The 22,934-nt window shown below is 48.4% G+C and overlaps 1 protein-coding gene across 1 annotated transcript; it reads left to right on the forward strand.

Moving 5' to 3' along the window:
* Nucleotides 1-545: 545 nt before the first annotated feature.
* On the forward strand, nucleotides 546-21,634 carry chd1 (chromodomain helicase DNA binding protein 1). The gene is made up of 36 exons (XM_080509654.1): nucleotides 546-850; nucleotides 2,189-2,301; nucleotides 2,843-3,050; nucleotides 3,972-4,094; nucleotides 4,177-4,373; nucleotides 4,479-4,747; nucleotides 4,888-5,113; nucleotides 5,721-5,821; nucleotides 5,908-6,086; nucleotides 6,176-6,300; nucleotides 6,834-7,050; nucleotides 7,150-7,239; nucleotides 7,347-7,537; nucleotides 10,121-10,309; nucleotides 10,438-10,600; nucleotides 10,855-11,007; nucleotides 11,105-11,176; nucleotides 11,259-11,408; nucleotides 11,822-11,970; nucleotides 12,262-12,358; nucleotides 12,565-12,660; nucleotides 12,751-12,927; nucleotides 13,072-13,232; nucleotides 13,322-13,363; nucleotides 13,440-13,573; nucleotides 13,765-13,903; nucleotides 14,418-14,568; nucleotides 15,109-15,231; nucleotides 15,326-15,469; nucleotides 15,559-15,855; nucleotides 15,949-16,080; nucleotides 17,756-17,934; nucleotides 18,116-18,215; nucleotides 18,281-18,332; nucleotides 18,420-18,711; nucleotides 20,338-21,634. Exons 2-36 carry the CDS (start codon nucleotides 2,249-2,251, stop codon nucleotides 20,621-20,623), a joined length of 5,457 nt encoding a protein of 1,818 aa, XP_080365780.1. The 5' UTR covers nucleotides 546-850; nucleotides 2,189-2,248; the 3' UTR covers nucleotides 20,624-21,634.
* Nucleotides 21,635-22,934: the final 1,300 nt, after the last annotated feature.

Genomic DNA, 22,934 nt, shown 5'->3' on the forward strand with positions numbered 1-22,934 from the left:
GTGTGTGTGTGTAAATGTATATTAATGCATAAAGATTTTGGATGGATACATGTGTTATTGGATGGATAAATGTGTTGTTGTATGATAAATGTATGGCTGGATAAATGTGTTGTTGGATGGATGAATGTGTTATTGGATGGATTAAATATGTTATTGGATGCGTAAATTTGTTGTTGGGATGGATAAATGTGTTGTTGGATGGATAAATGTATATATGGATGGATAAATGTGTTTTGGGGTGGACAAATGTAAGTATGTATGGATAAATGTATGGATGGATAAAAGTGCTGTCAGGTGGATAAATGTGTTCTTGAATGGATAAATATGTTGCTGGATGGACAAATGTATATGGATGTATAAATGTATTTTCGGTTGGATTAATGAGTGGATAGATGGATAAATGTACGTATGGATGGGTAAATGTGTGTATAGTCGCGTTATCGGAGGCAGCCGGAGGAGTACCGGCGCTGCAGCGAGGATTTGCCCGGGCGTTACGTCACTGTCCGGGCTTTCCTAGTGAGTGAACCCTACGGCGTCATGGCGGAGGCCGGTTGTCGGAGGACCCTGAGCTGAAATGCCTGCGCTGTATACTCGGTGCTGAACGACTGGGAGGACTCTTTCCGTACATCTGAACCGAAGGACCGGGGACTAACTGAGTTGTTGACCGGGGGAAGCGGCGGGATTTGAGCGGTTCCACCGGGAGGAGTAGTTCGGGGCTGCGCTCCCGAACCGGGGGAGCTAGCTAGCAGCGGCGGCTAGCTGTCGGCGGAGGCTCGCTGCTGAATAATAGAAGAAAGGAGTCCTCCGGAGGGGGAACCAGGCTCAGAGCCGCCTCAGCGGAGCCTCTCCGGTAAGACGACCGAGCCGCAGACACATCCAGGCGGAGGTAGCTGTGGGGGAAAGTGAGCTAAAGCGGCATGTTGATGAGTAAAAGCCGCGAGAGGAGAAGCGAGCGGCGGAGGAAAACAAGATGGAAGAGGGAGAAGTTAGAGCGCTGCTCCGGGGAGCCGCGGCTCCCGCAACGGGCTGGCTTCAGCGCTGCCCGCTGGAGGAGGCGACCCTCCGCCTTCATTTACATACAAGCGACGGGGCTGAGGCGCGGAGCAGCGGAGCGGAGAGTGGAAACAGCGCCGAGTCGCCATCCGCAAACTTTACTGCTCCTGCTAGCCGCTAGCTAGCCTCGTGTTCACTCCGCTAGCTGCTCACTCCGCTTGTTTACCACACACACACACACACACACACACACACACACACACACACACACACACACACACACACACACACACACACACACACACACACACACACACACACACACACACACACACACACACACACACACACACACACCAAATAGTTTAATAAATGGAGCGGGTCTGGTGTTCGGACCCGGGCTGGGTCGGGACGGGACTCGGTGCTTTTATTGTTTCGTGATTTTGAAATAACGTACGACGCGACCGAGCAGCTTGTGAGCGCCGCTGTCCCGCGGTAATAACACGCTCAATGCGACCTCATAACACTGCTCAGAGATCCTCGATATGGATCGGGACACGGCGGTGGAGTTCTCGGTGTGGCGCGGGACCCGCCGGCGGGTCCTCGGTGTGGACCGGGACCCAGCGGTGGGTCCCCGGGTTGAACCGGGACTCGCTCCCGCGGTGCTCTGCTTTCATCCCGCGAACCCGCCAACTGCCAAGAGCCGTCACTCGCCGCTACGTGCTAATGCTAATGCTATAAGCTAAGCTAACCCCAACATAAGTCAGTCCGGGACACCGGGCCGTGGGGTGAATGTCAGTCCGTTCTGTGCGGGACACCAGCCGTTCTCTTCGGGACATTTCGCGGTGCTGAGTGTTTATCCGGACGCTTTTCGGGGCTCGTGGAGGCCGAGGAAGTCGCTGGATGGAGCAGGCCTGAAGGCCTCTGCAGTGGGCTTCATCCATCTGCCCTGCTCCTCTTAATATCACTGACAGACTGGAACACAGGAAATAAACGCGTTGAGGAGATGATAGGAAAGCTATTTGTTCACCGGGTTTAGTCTGTGTGTAAATCATTTAATTCTACTCGTGGTGGTGGGTTTTTATTCCGTTTTTGTCCTACTTTGTGATCAATCTTCATGTTATTGGAAACAGCCTCAGTGAATGCAGCCTCGGCTTCCCAGCACTCTCATGTTATCATCTTGTCTTCTCTCCAGATTAATCACGTGGAAGATAATACTACAGGCTGTTGGAGGAAGTGTACTGTGGGCCTCAGCATGGCTGGACGCAGTGAGGATGAAAGTGTGAGCAACAGCAGTGGAGAATCAAGGTACCTTCACCCATCAGCTGTCAGGAAAAACCTCTGACCTTCATCATGACCACTGGCTGGACCACTGATGACCATGTGTCTTTCTATATGAATACATTTGGAAAGCAACGACTTAACTTGCATCAGTATCAGTATAGAGTGAATGATAGATAAATTGAAAGCACTTCAACTCTTAAAAAGATAGCAAACAATGAGCTGCTATGCTGGAAATAAAATGTTCACTCAAAAGAATCGAGGAGGAGAGCTAACTTTCAGAAAGAGGTGGTTCTCATGGGGGAGGCACAAACTGTCCAGCGAGCTTGAGTTACCTGCAACACCCCAGAATGTAAACAAAACACCCTCCGTGAGGAAATGGCAACGTGTCTGCAACACTTTACTACAATCCTGACAATAAGTTGTCTGTGAAGTTGATGACATTAAGTTCTGATCAGTGTAACTGTATACGCCCTGCTTTCAGAATCGGCTCGTGATTTCAACCGGTGGGATGAAGCCACATGTCAGTCAAAGCTAAACATTTCGTTTTCCTTTCTCTGTGTGACAGTAATTCTGATGATGAGTCCGGTTCTGGGTCGGGTTCGGCCTCGGGGTCTGGCTCAGGCTCCAGCTCCAGCTCCTCCAGCAGCAGCAGCCAATCAGGAAGCAGCGACTCAGGAAGTGGCTCAGACTCCGGCAGCCACTCAGATTCAGACACGGAGAAGTCCAAGGAAAAGATGGAACAACCAAATAAGTCAAACATTGACGGAGCCGAGGTACACAATGAGTACAAGTTGGGACGGGGATTTTTTGAACTAGTGGATAGTGTGTACTGTGATTTCCGGACTATTGAGCTCACCAGAATAGAAGCCGCATCGGCGGAATTTAAAAAGGAAAAAAAAAAGAAATGTAGGAGTTATGTGATGTACCTGAACCCATCACCCCCCAGGCATGAAGCTCGTTGACCCTTAAAAAGCCTAGTGATGAGCACAGGGTTCAAAGCATGTTTAAAAAAAAAAAAAAATTATAGCTTATTGTCCAGAAACTACGATAATTCTGAAATGTGTTGATTTTGTCGTGTTAACTTTACGTTATAGTTTCTGTTTTGTGTTTATAGTTTCTGTTTTACCCACAATGTAGTGGTGTTACCTGGCTGAAATATCTCGACTGCCTCCGCAGTCTTCCTCGGAGCGTCATCTAATGTTTGATGACGTGTCAGTCTTTAACAAATGACGGGGCTGACAGATGTGCCCGGCCGGTCATGAAGGGTGTAATTCTGCTGAAAGACATTATCGGTGTGCTGCTTGGTGTTGTCGTGTACAGTTTGCATGGTATCCCTCAGCGGGTGTAGGTTCTTCCCCACAATGTAAAGGCATGATTTCTTCATTGGTTTGTGACTGTGTGTGTGTGTGTGTGTGTGTGTGTGTGTGTGTGTGTGTGTGTGTGTGTGTGTGTGTGTGTGTGTGTGTGTGTGTGTGTGTGTGTGTGTGTGTGTGTGTGTGTGTGTGTGTGTGTGTGTGTGTGAGAGATGTGACGAACATGTCTTCACACTGAGCTGGATCAGATGAGCACTCTACAGCCTCGTATCGACGTGAAGTGGTGACGAATCTGAACGAGTGTTATCGTCACTCTCGTTATGTGACGCTACGTCACAGGGTTCAGCCTTTTGGACTGATAGGTTCCTGCATTGATTTCAGTTCTGGAAGGCGAACCCCAGCATCCTTGCAGTGCAGAGATCTGCTATGCTCAGGAAACAGCAGCTGCAGCAGCAGCAGCAGCAGCAGCAGCAGAGGCAGAGCTCCTCCAACAGTGGATCTGAGGTTTGTTCAGAAACATCTGCATTTAAAGCCTCTTGCGTCTCCTCCGCTTCCGTTTCTGAAGCTTTGCGGTGTTCCCCTTCAGGACTCTTCAAGCAGTGACGAATCAGATTCATCAAGTGGATCCAAAAGGAGAAAAAACTCTGGCTCCTCCGACTCTGGATCAGGTTCAGGCTCTGGTAGCGGGTCAGGATCCGACTCGTCAGCAGAGGAAAACAGTGACGAAACCGCATCGGACTACGAGCCAAGTCACAAAGTCAAAAGCAGAAAACCTCCAACCAAGTAAGTGACAACTGGTTCTGCAAAGGCTCTCTCATTGTCACTCTTCACATTTAAAGCCTGAAATGTTCGGTGAGTTTTACCTGCTGTGTCTGCTTTGTGTGTCAGGATGAATTTCCGTAACGGAAAGAAGAGCAGCAACCAGAAAAAGAAAAGCCAGAAATGTTCTTCCTCAGACGAGGAGAACTACAAGAAGGCGGCGTCTGCCGGGCCTCGGCGGCAGGCCACCGTCAACATCAGCTACAAGGAAGACGAGGAGCTGAAGACGGACTCGGACGATCTGGTGGAGGTCCTGGGTGAAGACGTACCGCAGCCGGAGGAGGACGAGTTTGAGACTCTGGAGAGAGTGATGGAAGGAAGGATAGGAAGGAAGAGAGGTAAAACCCCTGGACAGTGGCTACAACACGCTACTGGGTGTTGAAACAGGAAGGAAATAACTGGTTTACAGAACCTACCGAGTCAGAAACATCTGCTCTCTATGCAATCTGAACAAAGTCTCCGTCTTTTCTCTGTTCAGCGACTGGGAGTGCAACGACAGTGTACGCTATCGAGGCAGATGGAGATCCCAACGCCAACTTCAACCCCAACAAAGAGGCTGGAGAGGTTCAGTATCTGATCAAGTGGAAGAACTGGGCCCACATCCACAACACATGGGAGACGGAAGAGTCGCTCAAGCTCCAGAACGTCAAAGGCATGAAGAAACTGGACAACTTCAAGAAGAAAGACCAAGAACGGAAGAAATGGTATGAGTGGTTTTGATTGATTCATTACAATGTCAAAGATCATAAAGTCTCAGAAATCTGCGTGTTGGTTCTCAGGCTGTCATGAGGATGCCAGATCAGATCCAAACATAACAAATTAATCGAATTGATTAATTCTGTTTTTGATTGAGGTCGCTCACACACCTGCCCGGACTGGGATCATTTCTCAAAAAAGAGATGAAGTTATTTAGGTGTTTGGCTTCTCATGTGGCTTAAATTGAAACTTACTCAACATTTTTTTTAGATATAGTGCTACCAACTGCCATGACAACAGAATGCTGCTGCAGAGATATTTACGGATGCTGTTAGAACAGCTGTTGGATCCATCCAGGTGTTTTTGACAGATGTGACTTATACTGTGGAACTTAATTAAGATTGTGGATTCAGAGTTCCTGTGGCGGTTCCTGCTACCTGTTGAAGTTCATGTTGGCCTTCATCGTCACTTCTGAGCCAGAACAAACGTCAGAGTGTTAATCTGTTGATTTTACTGCTTTTCTCTGTTTTCTAAAGTATTTTCTGATCAAATCTTTGCTCACTTCTGATGGTGGACAAAAATCTGAAGTTAACGTGCTTTTTCTTGTCATCAAAGGCTGAAGGCAGCTTCACCAGAGGACATCGAATATTTAAATTGTCAAGAAGAGCTGATGGACGACCTTCACTCTCAGTACCAGCTCGTGGAGCGGATCATAGGTACCGATTGTGTGCAGCGTTGTTCTTTGACAATGGCTCTTCACAGCTCAGTGCAGGTCCACTGATGTGTGTATGTTTCTGAGCAGGGCATTCAAACCAGAAGTCAGCAGCAGGCTATCCAGACTACCTGTGTAAGTGGCAGGGTTTACCGTACTCCGAGTGCAGCTGGGAGGACGGCGCTCTGATCTCCAAGAAGTTCCAGAAGTGCATCAACGACTACATGAGCAGGAACCAGTCAAAGTGCATTCCATCCAGAGACTGCAAGGTAAGTCCTTACAGCTTCCTCTGGCACAGCAGCTTGCTGTAGGGACACTCAAGCACTGAGCTGTCAAACTGCCCGTTTTCTTGCTTCAGGTGCTGAAACAGAGGCCGCGGTTTGTGCCCATGAAGAAACAGCCTACATACATTGGAGGAGAAGGACTCGAGCTCAGAGACTACCAGCTGGACAGTCTGAACTGGATGGCTCACTCCTGGTGCAAGTATGACAGCAGTCTTAACTCACCAACCAAACATTGTGTGAAGTGCAGTACTCTTAATTGTTTGGACAAATTGGGCCCCAGATCGTGACGCAGGTATTCCTTTGTTTCCTGCTGATCACTGCAGCAGTGAGGCAAACATAGGAAAGCTGCACGGCGGGTTATTTTCACCACGTGCAACGTACATATCACAACAGACTGACGGCAGCTCTGTCATTATGCAATCATGCTCTGCAGACACAACATGGCGGTTTAGAATAAGAAAAAAAGAAATCTGACCAAAATTGAGATGAACCTGACTGGCAGCCATGGTCATCTCATCCCTGCCACGCAGCAGGAATCAGAGGAATCAAAACTCAGTGTAAAATAGGAGAAAGAGAACTGTTACTTGTTAGATCACATCTCAAAATGTGTTTGTATTTCTCATGAATTGTTTCTAAGATCTTCACCTGACCTCACCTGACACCTCCATAATCTGACCTGTTGTTCTCAACGTTCATCTGTCCTCCTCTGTCCTCCTCTGTCCTCCTCTTCAGAGGCAACAGCTGCATCCTGGCTGATGAGATGGGTTTGGGAAAGACCATCCAGACCATCTCCTTCCTAAACTACCTGTTTCATGAGCACCAGCTCTACGGGCCCTTCCTGCTGGTGGTTCCCCTCTCCACACTGACCTCATGGCAGAGAGAAATCCAGCTGTGGGCCCCTCAGATGAACGTGGTGGTCTACCTGGGAGACATCAGCAGCAGGAACATGGTGGGTCTGCTCGCGACCAGTTGGGCGGTAGCTGCAGCGGTTGAGAGAGAGAGAGAGCATGTGACACGTGTGGTTTTTTGATCTGCTTCCCTTTATTAGATCAGAACACACGAGTGGATGCACGTCCACAACAAGAGGCAGAAATTTAACATCCTGCTCACCACGTATGAGATTCTTCTCAAAGACAAGGTTTGCAGCTCCTTCACGTCATCCTTTATCATGCTTTTGTCCTGAGTTGCCACTGTTTTTGGTTCAATTCTGAAGATGTTACACATGTCAAACGTGTGTGTTTCCAGTCCTTTCTGGGCAGTGTTAACTGGGCCTTCATCGGCGTGGACGAGGCACATCGACTAAAAAACGATGATTCCCTCCTCTACAAGACAATGATCGACTTCAAGTCCAATCACAGGCTGCTGATAACGGGAACGCCGCTGCAGAACTCTCTGAAGGAGCTGTGGTCACTGCTGCACTTCATCATGCCTGAGAAGTAAATGTCATATTATCACTCTGATTTAACCGAACTGACTCATTGCTTACAGCAGAGATGTCCAAACTCCAGACCGGGCCGGCATCTTGCATGGTTCAAGTCTTTCCCAGTTGCAACGAGGGGCTGGTTTTATTGGGCTTTCTCACAAGCTCCATGATCACATGACCATTAGATTCAGGTATGCTGAAACGGAGCGCTAAAACATGCAGGACAGCAGCCTCCAGAGACCAAAGTTGGACACTTCTGGCTTAAAGCTTTCTCTGCTGCTGCTGCCTGGTGTGAAGTTTGGACTCTGCAGCCACATGTAGCTCGATGACACAGTATCGCTATTCAACTTAACTTGGTTTTGGTCAATTTCCATAATGCCGCTTTAGCAGAGTCGTCAGAGTTTTACCCCTTCGTGCAAAAATAATCATCTTTGATGGAATCTGTCTCCCTTGCTGCGGCGCGTGCATCCACTCCGAAGAGTGGAGTTACAACTCTGCGTTGGATATTGACTCAAACTAATAATATCACAAAATGTGGATTGTTATGATCGTGCTTCGTCCTGGGCGATAGACCGGAAATGTACCTATACTGAAATTTAGGAAAATTAGCGAGGTCATTTTGCCAGTCGGCATATTTGGTGTTTAAAAAAAAAAAAAAAAAAGAAAGGTTGGTTTTGAGTGTGTGCTGGTAGCATGTCCCTTTAAGACGCTGTATTGTGTCAGAGACGTGGCTCCACGATATCCAGTCTGTAACAAAAATGGAAAAAGGAGGCAATGGAGGAGGTTCAGAAGTTGTAGCAGCCGCTGCGGTGGCTGGAGTGAACGGCTTTAGAAGCCGTCGAAGCAAATCATCCGTATTTAGAATCAGCAGGCAGAGTGACGCCAGCTGCGGGAATCCACGCCTCCATCACGGGCAGAGCGCCGTGTAGCGTCGCGACGCCCATCAGGCTGGATGTAAAAAGTCATTTTACACGCAAAATATGTAAGTTATTCCAGGAGAATGAGGTTCAATAGGTCTTTTTCCATGTCACTGTGGAGAAATCTCCTGTTTCAGACGAAGTCACGGTATAATCTGATCTCAGTCCGTCTCATTTTAAGTCATCTGTGCTCATCTTAACAACTAAAAATACTTAATTTGTATTTTCTTCATTTATTGTCTGACAGTGTAGTTTTACAGTCCTTTAAAGTGGCAATAATTAAGTCCATGGGAGTCATACTATCAATGTAACTGCTACATCAAGTGGACAAACTTTTTTTTGCGCAGTGGAGTGGTTATTGTCCATTTATCGTTATCGAGGTGAACTGATCAATATATCATGATATTGAGTTGAGGCCATATCGCCCAGCCCTAATCGTGCTTTATTTTCAAGATGCGCTTCACTGGCCCGTGTTTTGGTTTAACTGGTGCCCCTGTTACCTGGTGACCTACTCCTGCCACCAGCTGTTGGCAGCAGCTGATGTCAAAAGAGTTTTTAACATCTGCTGTGACGAGGGACGTTTGAGGAAGTTGTTTAGCAGTTAACAGGGAAACTGGTTAATCCGAAACACTGGAGGTATCCAGGGCTCAGAGACATCCTGATACTCGCAGTGTGTCACTCCGTCTCGCTCCCGCTGAATCTTCTGGTTGGCCACCAGACAATAAAAAATGTCTGCACCTTGCTGATGCCCCACAGGGTTGATTTCTGCGCGTCTATCTCGTCCCTGGGCATCCTTGTTGTGATCGGGCTTTAGAAATGGTGGGGCTAACTCTTACAAGCACTCTCCTGACTCGTTTGTGTTGTCATGCACCGGCCAATCGGTGGCCTCCCCTCTGCCGACGTCACATTGTCTACTGTCCTCAGCTCCCTGGGAACCTCGGTCAAGGAGGAACCAGCAAAGTACCTGGAATCAGGGATTAACAGTGGAAAAGATTAAAAAGCGAACTGATTCAAGCAGAGTAGATGTTTGTGGAAGTGCCCCATACATCTCTGTAGAAACCCCTTGAAGCTTTCTCTTAATATTTCAAAATAAAGTTTTGTCTTTTACCTGACGAATGTGGAAAGTCGATTAGAAAGTTCAGGGCAGTAGAGAACTGTTGACTTTCCCACTGGATCTCTCAGAATGCGGGCCATGAACAGATCCAAATAAAGAAATGCCGGTACTCATTTGTCTGACTAAAGTGTAGAGGGAAAGTAACCAATAACAAAGCTATGATGAAAGTGCTTAACAGCTCAAACCTTCTGAATGGATAAATGTGGTTTAAGTAGATTTAATTAGAAAAAACCCCACAAAAATGGGCAGAATTGGCATGGAGTTGTCAAATAGGACAAAAGAGCAGAAATTGGTAAACGGTTAATAACCGTCCCATTGAACCAGTGAGTATTGTAGTCCAGTGGAGGGATGCAGTTTGCTGGAAGCTGACACACGTTCAGAGTCTCCAGTGTAACTGGGAGGAACCAGAAACCCCCACCCAGGGAGAACATGCAGACTCCTCACTGAGGCCCGGCTCAGACTCCAAACCACAAACAGGATATATCAGCCGTTCTGCGACCTGCAGTTCTGGTGAGTGTAGCAGAATCCTGTCTGAAGGTGCTGGTGTTTGCCGTCTGCTGTGCAGGTTTCACTCCTGGGAGCTGTTTGAGGAGGAGCACGGGAAAGGCCGGGACTCGGGATACACCAGCCTTCACAAAGAGCTGGAGCCTTTTCTACTGCGCAGAGTCAAGAAGGACGTGGAGAAATCTCTCCCTGCTAAAGTGGAGCAGATCCTCAGAGTGGAGATGAGTGCCATCCAGAAACAGTATTACAAGTACGACAGCAATATCTTTGCACATGTGCTTTAAACAATGAAACTGGGTGTTTGTTGGGACTGGTGATTTTTGTATTGATTTTTGTTTTGGATTTGCTACTAACGTGTGTCCTCCTCTCGGCGATCAGATGGATCCTGACCAGAAACTACAAAGCTCTGAGCAAAGGTACCAAAGGCAGCACGTCGGGCTTCCTCAACATCATGATGGAGCTGAAGAAGTGTTGTAACCACTGTTATCTCATCAAGCCTCCAGAGGACCACGAGTTTCTCAACAGGGCCGAAGCTTTACAGGTTGGTTCTGTGGCCCCAGCACACTCTCTGACCATAGCGGTGCAGAATGCAACACACCTCGACCTGCCTGAAATGAACAGGCGGCGTTGGTGTGCAGAGCTGAGACCTTTCCTCTGAACGTGATGTGGCAGCTGGTTGTTAGAACGCGATTTGAGCTCGCATTGTTGGTGCGCGTTTTCATCAAAGCTGAGAACGGGAACCGACGGGTCAACGAGGACTGGTTCAGTCACACGCTCCCTGCTTTCCTTTCACAGCAACTCATCCGCAGCAGCGGAAAACTGGTTCTGTTGGACAAGCTGCTGTTGCGCTTGAAGGAGCGAGGCCACAGAGTGCTCATCTTCTCCCAGATGGTCCGGATGCTGGATATCCTGGCTGACTACCTGAAGAGCCGGCAGTTCTTGTTTCAGGTGGGTACACACTGCCCTGCCACACCAGCTGGAACACTCTTGTACAATGTCTGCTGTTAATAGTTCCTATGTTTCTTTTGTCCCCGTGCCTCTGTAGAGATTAGACGGCTCCATCAAAGGGGAGATGAGGAAGCAGGCGTTGGATCACTTTAATGCCGAGGGCTCAGAGGTGCAGTACAGGCAGCGCTCTTCATAGTGTCCGTGCATCAACACAGCGACGTGCTGAAGGGAAGCTTGTTTCCTGTGTGCAGGACTTCTGCTTCCTGCTGTCCACGCGTGCCGGTGGTCTTGGAATCAATCTGGCGTCGGCTGACACGGTGGTGATCTTTGATTCGGACTGGAACCCCCAGAACGACCTGCAGGCCCAGGCCAGAGCGCACAGGATCGGCCAGAAGAGACAGGTAAAGATCTGTAGAAGCTGATGTGTGAAGGTCTGCAGCCTGTGTGACGGTGATCATTTATCACCGTCATTGCTTTTCACAGCCTCATTTTCAAGTTGGAATCCAACCCAATTGTGTTATTCAACCCACATTTATTCAAGACCGTATTTTATTAACAGTCATCACTTGTTTTGGTTGAGACGGAGAAAGAAATGTTAAGATTGCTGAACATCATCACAGTTTTGCCTTCTGAATGTCACACCAAGATTTCTGTGTAGAGGAAATCTCTCCTATCTCTGCTGTACAGTGTCAATTAGAGATCACTGCTACCAGTACCAGGTATCTGGTTCAATACTCGTACTCCGCTAAAAAAAGAAAAAAGAAACCGTGAAGTAGCACCCTGATCTGAGTGTGTGTTTGCTGGTGGACTGCAGGTGAACATCTACCGCCTGGTGACCAAGGGCTCAGTGGAGGAGGACATCATCGAGAGGGCAAAGAAGAAGATGGTGCTGGATCATCTGGTTATTCAGAGGATGGACACTACGGGGAAAACTGTCTTGCACACCGGCGCTGCTCCGTCAAGGCAAGAAGCACCTTTTACTGCAAAGTGACTTTCCCTTGCCACAGCCCTTTTACCACTTTCCACCTGGCGAAAGAAAACCTCTAGAACTTTAAAAATGAAGATCACATGCTTCATCTAACTGTATTTATGGATTTTCTATGTTCCCTAAAGCTGCAAACAAAGTTTAAGAAGTATAATAACGAAGTTTCCAGCAGTTTTTAATGCCGGGTCATGCTCATGTTGAGCTTAAAGTTCTGAGCTTGTTGACCACGTCGTCTGACTTGAAGGTGGGTTGTTTGTTTTTGTGCTCAGCTCTGCGCCGTTCAACAAAGAGGAGCTTTCTGCCATCCTGAAGTTTGGCGCTGAAGAGCTTTTCAAAGAGCCGGAGGGAGAAGAACAGGAGCCTCAGGTATGAGTCCAGTCCGCCCAAAGGTCCTCTGCTCTGAGAACCAACACGGATTGGAAGGAAAGATGGAACATTGCAGTGTTTTGCATCAAGTCAGGAGACTGGACATAGAGCTCATCCCTGGCCTCACGATGTTCTGTCTCCTGCTCGTCATGTTGTTCTCCTCATCACTCCGGATATCAAACACTTTCTTCATGTCATGTCCGTAGGAAATGGACATCGATGAAATCCTCAAAAGGGCTGAAACCAGGGAGAACGACCCCGGACCCTCCACAGTGGGAGAGGAGCTGCTGTCTCAGTTTAAGGTTGGAAAGGGATTTTTCATGTTTCACGAGTCTCCTGAACGGTGGTTCTGCTTCAGCGCTGACTGGCGTTTACTTGGCCGACTTCAACAGGTGGCCAACTTCACCATGATGGAGGAGGAAGACATCGACATCGACTCTGAGCGAAGCCAGCGCAGCTGGGACGATATCATTCCCGAGGAGCAGAGGAGGAGGATGGAGGAGGAGGAGCGGCAGAAGGAGCTGGAGGAAATCTACTTGCTGCCTCGCATGAGGAACTGTGCCAAGCAGGTACACTACGAGTGCTCTGAAATACGGAACGGTTTCATTCATAACCGACTCGTCACGGCTGCAGCGGAGGAAGTCCCGCCGCTGGACTGTAAGATCCGCTGGTTTCAGGAGCGTTCTGTGATGCTGCTTGGTTTGTGTGAACAGAGCAGCTTTAATGCGAGTGAGGGGCGCCTCAGCCGGAGCAGGAGATACTCTGGCTCTGACAGCGACTCCCCCTCCGACCGAAAGAGGCCGAAGAAGCGAGGACGGCCTCGGACCATTCCACGCGAAAACATCAAGGGTTTCAGCGACGCTGAGATCCGAAGGTGAGTCACGATAGCAGCGCATCCGTTTGAGTAGATCTTCATGGAGTTGCCACATTTCCCCCCTAACTTGTCTGTAAACAAACCCACAGGTTTGTCAAGAGTTACAAAAAATTCGGGGGACCACTGGAAAGGTTCGTCTGATACTTTCCTTCTATCTGCTGTTGAAATGTGTGTTTCCAGTCTGATGACGGTTCGATTTCCTCTCAGGTTGGATGCTATTGCTCGTGATGCTGAGCTTGTGGACAAATCTGAACACGACCTGAAGCGTTTGGCTGAAACCGTCCACAACGGATGTGTGAGAACGTTACGAGAGAACCCCTGTGGACCAGAGAAGACTTCAGGTAACCAGAGTTTACACACTGGACTGGCTGCATCGCACAGTTGGACAAATGTGGAAGAAAATGCTGTTTTTGTGGGTTTATTTGAGGGGGGGGGGGGGGGGGGGGTTAGAAATGGTTCCACATTTGTGTATGCTGTGATGGTGTTTTTAAAACCTGAAGGTGCTGATCTGTTGCCACATTTTGTCCACCAGGTGGCAGGAGAGGGAAGGTAAAAGGTCCTACATTCAGGATCTCTGGAGTGCAGGTCAATGCCAAGCTTGTGATCTCCCATGAAGAAGAGCTGGCCCCACTTCACAAGGCCATTCCTGCAGACCCCGAGGAGAGGAAGAAGTAAGCGCCGCTCCTTCCTGTCCAGCATCACGCTTCCCGTCACACGTTACAGTTCACAAAGTATCAGCAGGCTCCGGTACATTGGGCTGTGTGCAGCGGCGTCTTGGTAACTTCTGCTAATGAGTTGGTGAAAACGAGAGACGTTAAGTCCCTGAAGTGGTCTGGAGTCCAACCTGCCGCAGTGTTTCAGACTCTGAAGTCTTTTGCATGAATGTAGGTGCTAAATCACTGAAGGTATGATGCTAACGCTGTTTCACCAGCTACAACTTGTCCACGCTTTGTGAAAATATTTGAACTTAATGTGAACTTCTTCACAATGTTTGAACTGAAACAAAAAGAAAATAAGTTTTTTTTAAACTGTACACATGGAGATCAGACTGCAGTGGGTGTGGTCCTCAACTAAAACTCCAGTCAAGGACTTATCCACACCAATAAATGAATAGATTGTTTTCACCTCATCAGCCTCGCGAAAACAGACATCTGTACGTGCGTTTCACTGCATGTGTTTGTTCAGGTACATGATTCCCTGCCACTCCAAGGCCGCCCACTTTGACATTGAGTGGGGGAAAGAAGACGACTCCAGTCTCCTCATAGGAATCTATGAATATGGGTACGGCAGCTGGGAGATGATTAAGATGGACCCAGACCTCAATCTCACACACAAGGTGCGTCCACACGACGACTCTGGTGAAATCTGCTGAGAGCAGCACGTTGCCTCCTTCCATCACGCCATCTGGTGATCAAACCCCACAAAGCCTCCTAAGATCTTCTTCAATAAGGTCTTTATTCATGTAACGACGTCACGGCTTTCAGTTTCTTCCCGAACACAATAGAGCAATCCTAGGAGGATTTAAGCAAATAATTCGTTGTTTAAAGAGACAATCAGATTTCATACGTGAAGCACTATGTTAATCAATTCAGGCGCAGCCTGCTGACAGATACTGGCTCTGTTATGAGCCTGTAGTTAAATTCGCAAACTTTCTGGAGAGTATTAGCTTGTTTTCCAGCTTTAGTTCACTGATGAACTATTTCCACATCACTTGGCTATCTGTTAAACGCCTGCTTTTCTAACAAATGTTAGAATTTTATGGAATCGAAGCATTATTATTTTATATCAATCAACCACTGTCTGACTGATGCCATTTTTCCCACTAAAGCATCACGTGTATAATTTCTATGTGACGTCGTGTCCACTGTGAAAACAGCTTTTACCCGACGACCCTGATAAGAAGCCGCAGGCCAAGCAGCTGCAGACCCGAGCAGACTACCTCATCAAGTTACTGAGCAAAGACCTGGCCAAGAAAGAGGCTCAGAAACAATCTGGGGGCGTAAGTCAGACCGGAACCCGTCCTCGCATTCATTTTTCACCGTCAATCAACCCAGCGCACCTCAGAACTCCCACGTCTCCTTGATTGTCCGCAGGCCAATTCACGGAAGAGGAAGCCAAGGAGTAAGAAAAGTAAAACTGTGAAGCCTCCAAAGATCGAGGAGGTGATGAAGAGCCCGTCCTCAGACCTGCAGTCAGACAAGAGGTCGGAGGATGAAGATGAGCTGGAGGAGGAAAAGGTTTGTTCCCCTGCTTCACGTCGGCTCGGTGCTGCGCTGCGTCTGTTTTCTTCTCCTCGGCTGATGTGCCGCTGTGTTTGATCGTCCAGGAGACGACTCCGATGAAAGCGGCGAGCAGACGAGGCCGAGCAGACCGGCTGGTGCTGAAGGAGGAAGACGACGACGAAGAGGACGAGTACAATGACGACGACGATGACGAAGAGGCCGAACAGGAGGACGTCTCTTCAGCCGGGGAGAGGGAGCTGAAAGAAAAAGACGTAAAGAAAGAAGGAAAGAAGGAGAAAAAAGAGGAGAGTTTTGACGTGAAAGAAACGAAGGAGCTGAAAGAAAAGAAGGAAGTGAAGCCTCTGGAGCCCGTCCATAAACAGGAAGACGGCATGGAAAAGGTGCACAAGATGCTCCGACTGATCGTGATCCTCAAACGTGTTGTTGTTGTGTTTTTTTTTTTTCACACTCCATTCTTCACTCCTCTTCATCAGAATGACGTAAAGGCCGAAGTTCGAGAACGGCCCAAGAAGCCGTCTGACGGGCCGATTCACATCACAGCCAGCGGAGAGCCCGTCCCTCTGTCCGAGGAGTCCGAGGAACTGGACCAGAGGACCTTCAGCGTGGTGCGTACCCACACAGGCTTCACAGGTTCTCATGACCGCTCTTCCGGTTCATCAGCTCCCTGTGGTTTCCTTCCCCTCATCTGCCATAAATTCACTTTCATGTGTAATCATGCCTCTTCAGTCTTGTGATTTATAACCAGAAGAGCTCAAATCTCCCATTCAGCTTCCACACCAACCGTTGTATCAGACATCACTCTTTAACATGAGACTGAATATTAGATTAGCATCAGCTCAGAGAAACAAACGTGCTGCACCTTTAGTTGTTGTACTGTGGTCACTTAAGTCTCATGTCGACTCATTTAAAACATCACGACGGAGAGAAGAACAAAAAAATTGTTAAAATATTTAGTTCCTAAACACGTCACAGTTTTGTTTATTATAGCCAAATGCAAACAGGAGACATTTATAGTTTCATTTATTATTCTTGATGGAGAGATTTTTGGATTCTGCTCAGCTCTGCCCTCGACAGTGAGGCACAAGTACTGCCTGCTTTACACCAGTGGAGACCTTTTTTGTGACGGCATAATGCACCATAAAACGTAACCACAGTCCAGAAAACATGCACATCGCCCCAGCTCTGCAGGACACACTTTGAAAAAGAGTTTACTAATCTCAGTGCGGTTCTCCTGGCTAAATAAAGGTACTTGCTTGGTGGTTTGGCCGGACTGGAGCCTTCAGCGGCTGGTGTTGGCCCACGGTTCATGTTGGACTCTGGCGTATTCAAGTGAAAGTTAAGCTGAGAGGAGACACCGCGCTGCGGAGAGGTGGCGATTAATCCCATCTCTAAATCAATATCTTCATACCTCAAATGAATATTCAGATAGTCGGGTCCAGTCTGAGTATTTTGGCCATTTCAGTGCCGCTCAGATTGAAATCTGTCAAGAAATCCTGTCTGTCCACGTTTGGCAGGTTGTCTGTCATGAAGGTGTGAGCAGTTCTATATGTGTCCGTGCAACAAGAGTCGTGCGCTCAGTACAGGGGGTCTGCTCTTACTTACTACTTTGTATATGTATTTATATAAACACATGTGTGTATTTGTTTATGAATATATAGGTAGAAGATACGCCAAAATATATTAATCAAATAACTATATTTATATCTGTTTATCAGGCAGACAACCTGAGGGTCCTTTCTGTTTGTCTTCAGGCAGTGGTAACGCCGCCCTGCTGGCAGCAGAGGGAACAGCCTGTGGCTGTGTGCTACGCCCTCTGCTGCTTCTCACTGGAGTCCACAGTGAGCTCCTTCATGGACCTGAACTTAAATCACCTTTAAACATTCTCAGTAAACTTTGGATCTGATTTGAAAACTTGAATCTCCTCCAAGATTTGGTGACTTGACATCACGAAGAATGATTGTAATGGTTCCATTGATCTCACCGGCCAGCATGAAGGTCCTGATGTTTATTTCATCCTGACCCGTTCCTTGAGAAGCTCTATGAGGCTCTGACTGCACGTCAGTAGAACTAGAGCAACGTTTAGTCTCGTCAGAAGTAAACTCTTTGTTTTCATTTGAAGTGAGAAAATGTTGTAGCGTCCACCTTCGCTGTAAACAAAGTCCTGTGGTTCTCCTGGTCCATCGGTTCTGTCCAGCTTGTTGTGTTTCTGCCGTCTGCACATATAGAACAGACTATATTTGTAGTATGAGGTGAGATTAGTGACCTTGCCTGGTGTTGCAGTGTAAGGAGAGGATGCGTCCTGTGAAGGCGGCGCTGAAGCAGCTGGACCGACCGGAGAAGGGCCTGTCGGAGCGGGAGCAGCTGGAACACACTCGCCAGTGTCTCATCAAGATCGGTGACCACATCACCGAGTGTCTGAAGGAGTACTCCAACCCCGACCAGATCAAGCAGTGGAGAAAGTTAGTGCGCGCACACACACACACACACGGCAGCTCATAGTCCTTCCACATTCAGCTGTGCGGATTGTAAATGTTGGTCGCATGCAGTCTGGCGTTAAACCTGCACTCTTTTGAAGCTCATCACAGACGTCAGGATGTTTGTTTTGGTGTCGGATTCAGTGTGATCGTGTCTCTCTCGTAGAAACCTGTGGATATTTGTTTCCAAGTTCACCGAGTTCGATGCCAGGAAACTCCATAAACTGTACAAGCATGCAATCAAGAAGAGGCAGGAGAACGCTCAGGTGAGTAACTCCGTCAGAGGTCAGAGGTGCAGTGGGACGGTGATGCTGACTGTGTGTCTCTTCAGGCCTTGGAGCAGAACACTAGGAGTCTGAACACCCACGGCTACAAACATGCAGGTACAGTTGGCATCGGTGCGCCTGAAGACGTCCGGGGGGAGGTCAGCCTGTCGACACTCACCGCTGTGACTCTGCTTGTATTGTCAGATATAGAACGCCTGAAGGAGAACTGCCACCAGGACGAGAGCAGCAGGGACAGCTACAGCTCGGACAGACATCCACCTTCAGGGCGGCACCACGAGAGCAGTGCCCCCAAGGAGAGGCCGGGCTCCGAGCCCCACAGGAAGACCACCGGAGCAGAGTCCAGGAAGAGACCCTACTCCTCCTTCAGCAACGGCAAAGACCACCGAGACCGAGACCACTACAGACCGGACAGCAGAGACAGGGACCGGGACAGGGACAGAGATCGGGACAGAGATCGGGACCGGGATCGGGACAGGTGAGGACAGAAAACACAGCGGGTTTGTTAAATCTACAAACCCTGGCAGCCTTTTCAATCCTACTGACGAGAGAAAGGAGCCAAATGACCCCGATCAACTGTTCAGACTCTCAATCACACAGTTCTTTTTGAGCTTTTCCACCATTTCCTTCTCGGCTTTGCTCTGCTCGCCTTGCTTCTGCTCAACGCGGACTCTTTCATTTTCCATTGCAATATAGTGCGAGCACGGCGTGGGCGGAGTCATCAGAACTATTCCCCGTCATTTCCAAGTAATCCCCCCGATATGATGCGGAGCGAACATCTATTGGACATCGGCTCGGAATAATAAATTAAATAGTAGATATTTTTATATATTAATAATATTACAAAATGTGGATCACGCTTCACCCTCCGGTGTCTCAGTTCCACTGGTGCCCCTGTTAACTGGTGACTTCTGCCACCAGCCGTTAGCAGCAGCTGATGTTAAAAGAAGACAAACACTGTGATACTTTAAACTTCAGTGGGAATGCGGTGAAACGACGTTCGCCAGGAGAGTTGTGGATTTTGACGGGACGCTCGAGGAGGCCGGTCACCAGTTAACGGTGGAACCGGGTAATCCAAAACACCAGTGGTATCCGTGGCTCGGAGACCTCCAGATTCCTCGAGTAACGTGTCGCTCCATGGAGCTCCTGAATCGTCTGGTCAACACCAGACAAGCGTCTGCAGATCGTCGCTGGTTGGTTTCTGAGTTTGTGATCGGGATTTAAAAATGGTGCTTGAATGAGCCGCTCTCTGACTCATGTGTCGTGATGCCAAATCTTTCTGGTCTCATCCTTCCAAACCTGATCGTCATTCTCCAATCCCAGGACATCGTTCCATTTCAGGAAAGATCCTGTGTTGTGTGGTTCAATGACCCTGTTCCTGCAGATCCCTTAACAGTTGTTTTGCCTTCCCTTCGACTCTGAATCTACAAACGTCACTGGGTGACCGACGCAAGGGTTGCAGGAACACACACACACACACACACACACACACACACACACACACACACACACACACACACACACACACACACACACACACACACACACACACACACACACACACACACACACACACACACACACACACACACACACACACACACACACACGCTCAGAACCTCAAGGGTGTGTCGACTTGTGATCTGGGTCATTTGGGAGTTTCGGTTGTCTTTCTGATTTAAAGCTGCTCACTATGATCCATAGATCATCCCGGTGTCTCTGATCGGCCTTCAGGTCGGCAGACTGCATGTTGGCTTTAAGAGCCCGACAATATGTTGTAGCCTCACCCTCCAGGTCACGAGTCCAGCGTCTCCCCTTTTTTTGGGCCATTTCTTTCCAAACACACAAATCGGAGGCTCGATTATGTTTCTGTTTAGGGCATGATCACGTGTTGCACAATACATGACTGCGCCACCAACACATCGACTGCCAGTCGGCGTGTTTCCCTTGTAGTTTGTTCACACTTCATGCCGTGGCTCAGTTGATGCGGTTCACTGTGACGGCTTCCATTGTTAAAGTCCCGCAGTGGAAAGCTTGAGAGGAGAACCATGGGGACTTGAATGTGGTTTTAACTGCGTGTGTGTGTGTGCGTGTGTGTGTGTAGATACTACAATGACAGCAAGCACAGGAAGCTGGAGGACTTCCGCGGCAGCAGCAGAGACCACCGCCTGGACCTGAAGGACCACCCTCACGCAGAGCATCGCTCGTCGTATCGCTACCACTCGGACTGGCAGGCGGAGCAGCGGGCGTCGGCCAGCGGCCCGCGCTCCCCCCGAGACCAGCGCTCGCCCTACGACTCCCGCTCCCCCATGGGCCACCGCTCGCCCTTCGACTACTCGCCGGACCACAAGAGCACACCGGAGCAGATCTGGAGCAGCCGCAAGACATAACAGGAGCTGCCGGGTCTGCGGTAGCAGCCATAGACTCACCACACAGCAGAGGCCTTACAGGACTGCCTGTCTGAGGAAACTAATCAGAGCTTATTTTTCTATTTAAGAGTCGGACACCGCTGCGTCGGCTCGGCGCCGTGCAGCACAAGGGTTTTTCTTATTTTTGTAAACTTTTTTTTTAAAACTCTGGAAATGGACAAGTGGACCCTGAGTGCTGCCTCACATGCCCCATGACACTGGATGTGTGTGTGTGTGTCTGGATGTGTGTCTGTGTCTGTGTGTGTGTGTGTGTGTGTGTCGCCATCATGCTTCCTGTGACAAACTTATTTAAGTGTGAGTTGAGTAAGAAGGCGGCAGCGTCGGTTCCACCTCGATTGAATCACCACCTCAAGTACCTCATATACAGCATTTCTCATCTTCTCAGCAGGTTTTCTTTGTTCCACCAGGTGTGAATTATTTAATAACATATCTTAGCTGTACAAAATGGTCATCTGGATTTTTGAGAGCTTCTTGTATTTTGTTTCTTAAATAAGACTGTACATTTTTTGTAAAATAGTAAAAGGTGGTCTTTTTCCTCAGGCTTTTGGATTTATTCGGACTCTACTTTCCCCATCGACTCAGGCTTTTTGTCATTCTCCCAGTGAGCTTCGGTATAATGGGTCTTCAGAATGTAACTTGGTAAAGGGAAAGGTCTCGCTGAACTCACTAGTTTTTAGTTTCCTCGGCGTGTTTGGATCACAAGCGACTCGTCGGTCGGCCTGGAAACGGGCCGTTGTCTCTCAGTAGAAGCAGCTGATAGATCTTAAACCAACTAGACTTTTGTTTCTTTGATTTTCTACGTAGGCAATAATGTCAATGTTTCTATGCAGCCAAGTGTGTTGAACCAGCCAACTGAATGAAGTCACTGTTATGGTTCTCACTGTTGTACATAGATTCCCTCTATATTTCCAAATGAATTTACACTGAAAGTGCATGGATTTTTATGAGCTGTTTTATATAGTTGTTTATGAAGCCATTAAAATCAATCACTGTACTCACTCGTACAAACTTTCTTCAGCCCGGTGTCCCGTTTTTGTCGAAATGACGGTGCTGCAGCGCCCCCTGCTGGCTGCCAGAGGACCTGCACAACTCAAAGAAGCAGTAAGGGTGAAGGTCGGGAGTGATTATTGCCTAGGCAGTAGGCGGCCTGCGGGCCGGGTCCCACTGTCTGGCTGGTGCCGGCCCATTATCTACACATCAACATGAAATAAAGTGCAATTTGAGATTTGAGGGAGGGAAATGCACTGCTCCCCCTTGTTAGCACTTCATCCCACACTGTAGTTGGAGCTGGAGTTTGAGCGCTCCTGACGTAGTAACGTCAATGCTACTCCACTCCTACGTCCACGGATTTCAACCCCCCCCCCCATCGAATACAAAGTCTAAATTAAACACAGCAGTACCACAACCTGTAGCGTGAAAAATTCGAGCAGCATAAAAAGTTAAACTGACTGGACTGAACGGTTTAGTTTCATGTTAACGACCCGTGCTTGTTCTGCACGCAGACCACAGCTGTCGACACACTGGATCATCTGAAGCGGCACTTCAACTTTCTGCATGCCGCCAGCTTTAATGACAACTCCTGTCCAAAACCCCACCGCCGCTAAACAGAACACCCAACGTGATACAAGCACTCCGTGTCTACGAGATGTCGGCGTTGGTGCAAGTGAACAACAGTGCGTCATTGCTGGTTTCATAGAACCTTGTTAAAGCGAAGAACCCGTTTGCTGATGTTGAGTTAATTAAACAATGATCACTTGCTATGGTTAATGAAGTTTTCAGTCAAGACAGGAAAAGCAAGAAAGTGGTTGTGGAGCTGTTAAAGATGCATTTACACATAATGACAAGTTTGGCACGAATCTCAATTCCTGACCGCGGATCAGGAATTTGACCTAAATTCTATGATTCGGGTCCGAGGCGTCACGCCGCTACGGACTGTCGCCAACCTTTTGTCACGAGTGAGTGCAGGAAACGGTGGTGGATCATCACGGGTCATTACGCACCGGCAGCATTATTATTCCGCCATGTTGGCAGCAGCGGACTGCTCTTCACCGTTCCGCTTCGTCACTTTTATCAATCCTTTAATTCTTCAGGAATGTGGCGAATCGGGAGAATTTGTTCTATTCGGTTGTGGATTTTGCTATGAGAGATGTGTCCAGATGCCCGGGCCGCACTGCACACCAGAGGAAAGGATAATCACCATCTCACAAGGCCGAGTGTTCGCCCAGGGTGTAACACAAGTCAGGTCCGAGACTAGGTATATGTGTACGTATAT

The sequence above is a fragment of the Blennius ocellaris genome, assembly GCF_963422515.1.
Source record: "Blennius ocellaris genome assembly, chromosome: 15".
NCBI classification, from domain to species: domain Eukaryota; kingdom Metazoa; phylum Chordata; class Actinopteri; order Blenniiformes; family Blenniidae; genus Blennius; species Blennius ocellaris.

Bases quoted from the DNA above. Each gene is read 5' to 3' on its own strand.
- chd1 (XM_080509654.1), top strand. From the start codon at position 2,249: ATGGCTGGACGCAGTGAGGATGAAAGTGTGAGCAACAGCAGTGGAGAA. The intron at 5,114-5,720 runs GTATGAGTGGTT...TTGTCATCAAAG, and splicing joins GACCAAGAACGGAAGAAATG to GCTGAAGGCAGCTTCACCAG. The intron at 17,935-18,115 runs GTTAGTGCGCGC...TCTCTCTCGTAG, and splicing joins CAGATCAAGCAGTGGAGAAA to AAACCTGTGGATATTTGTTT.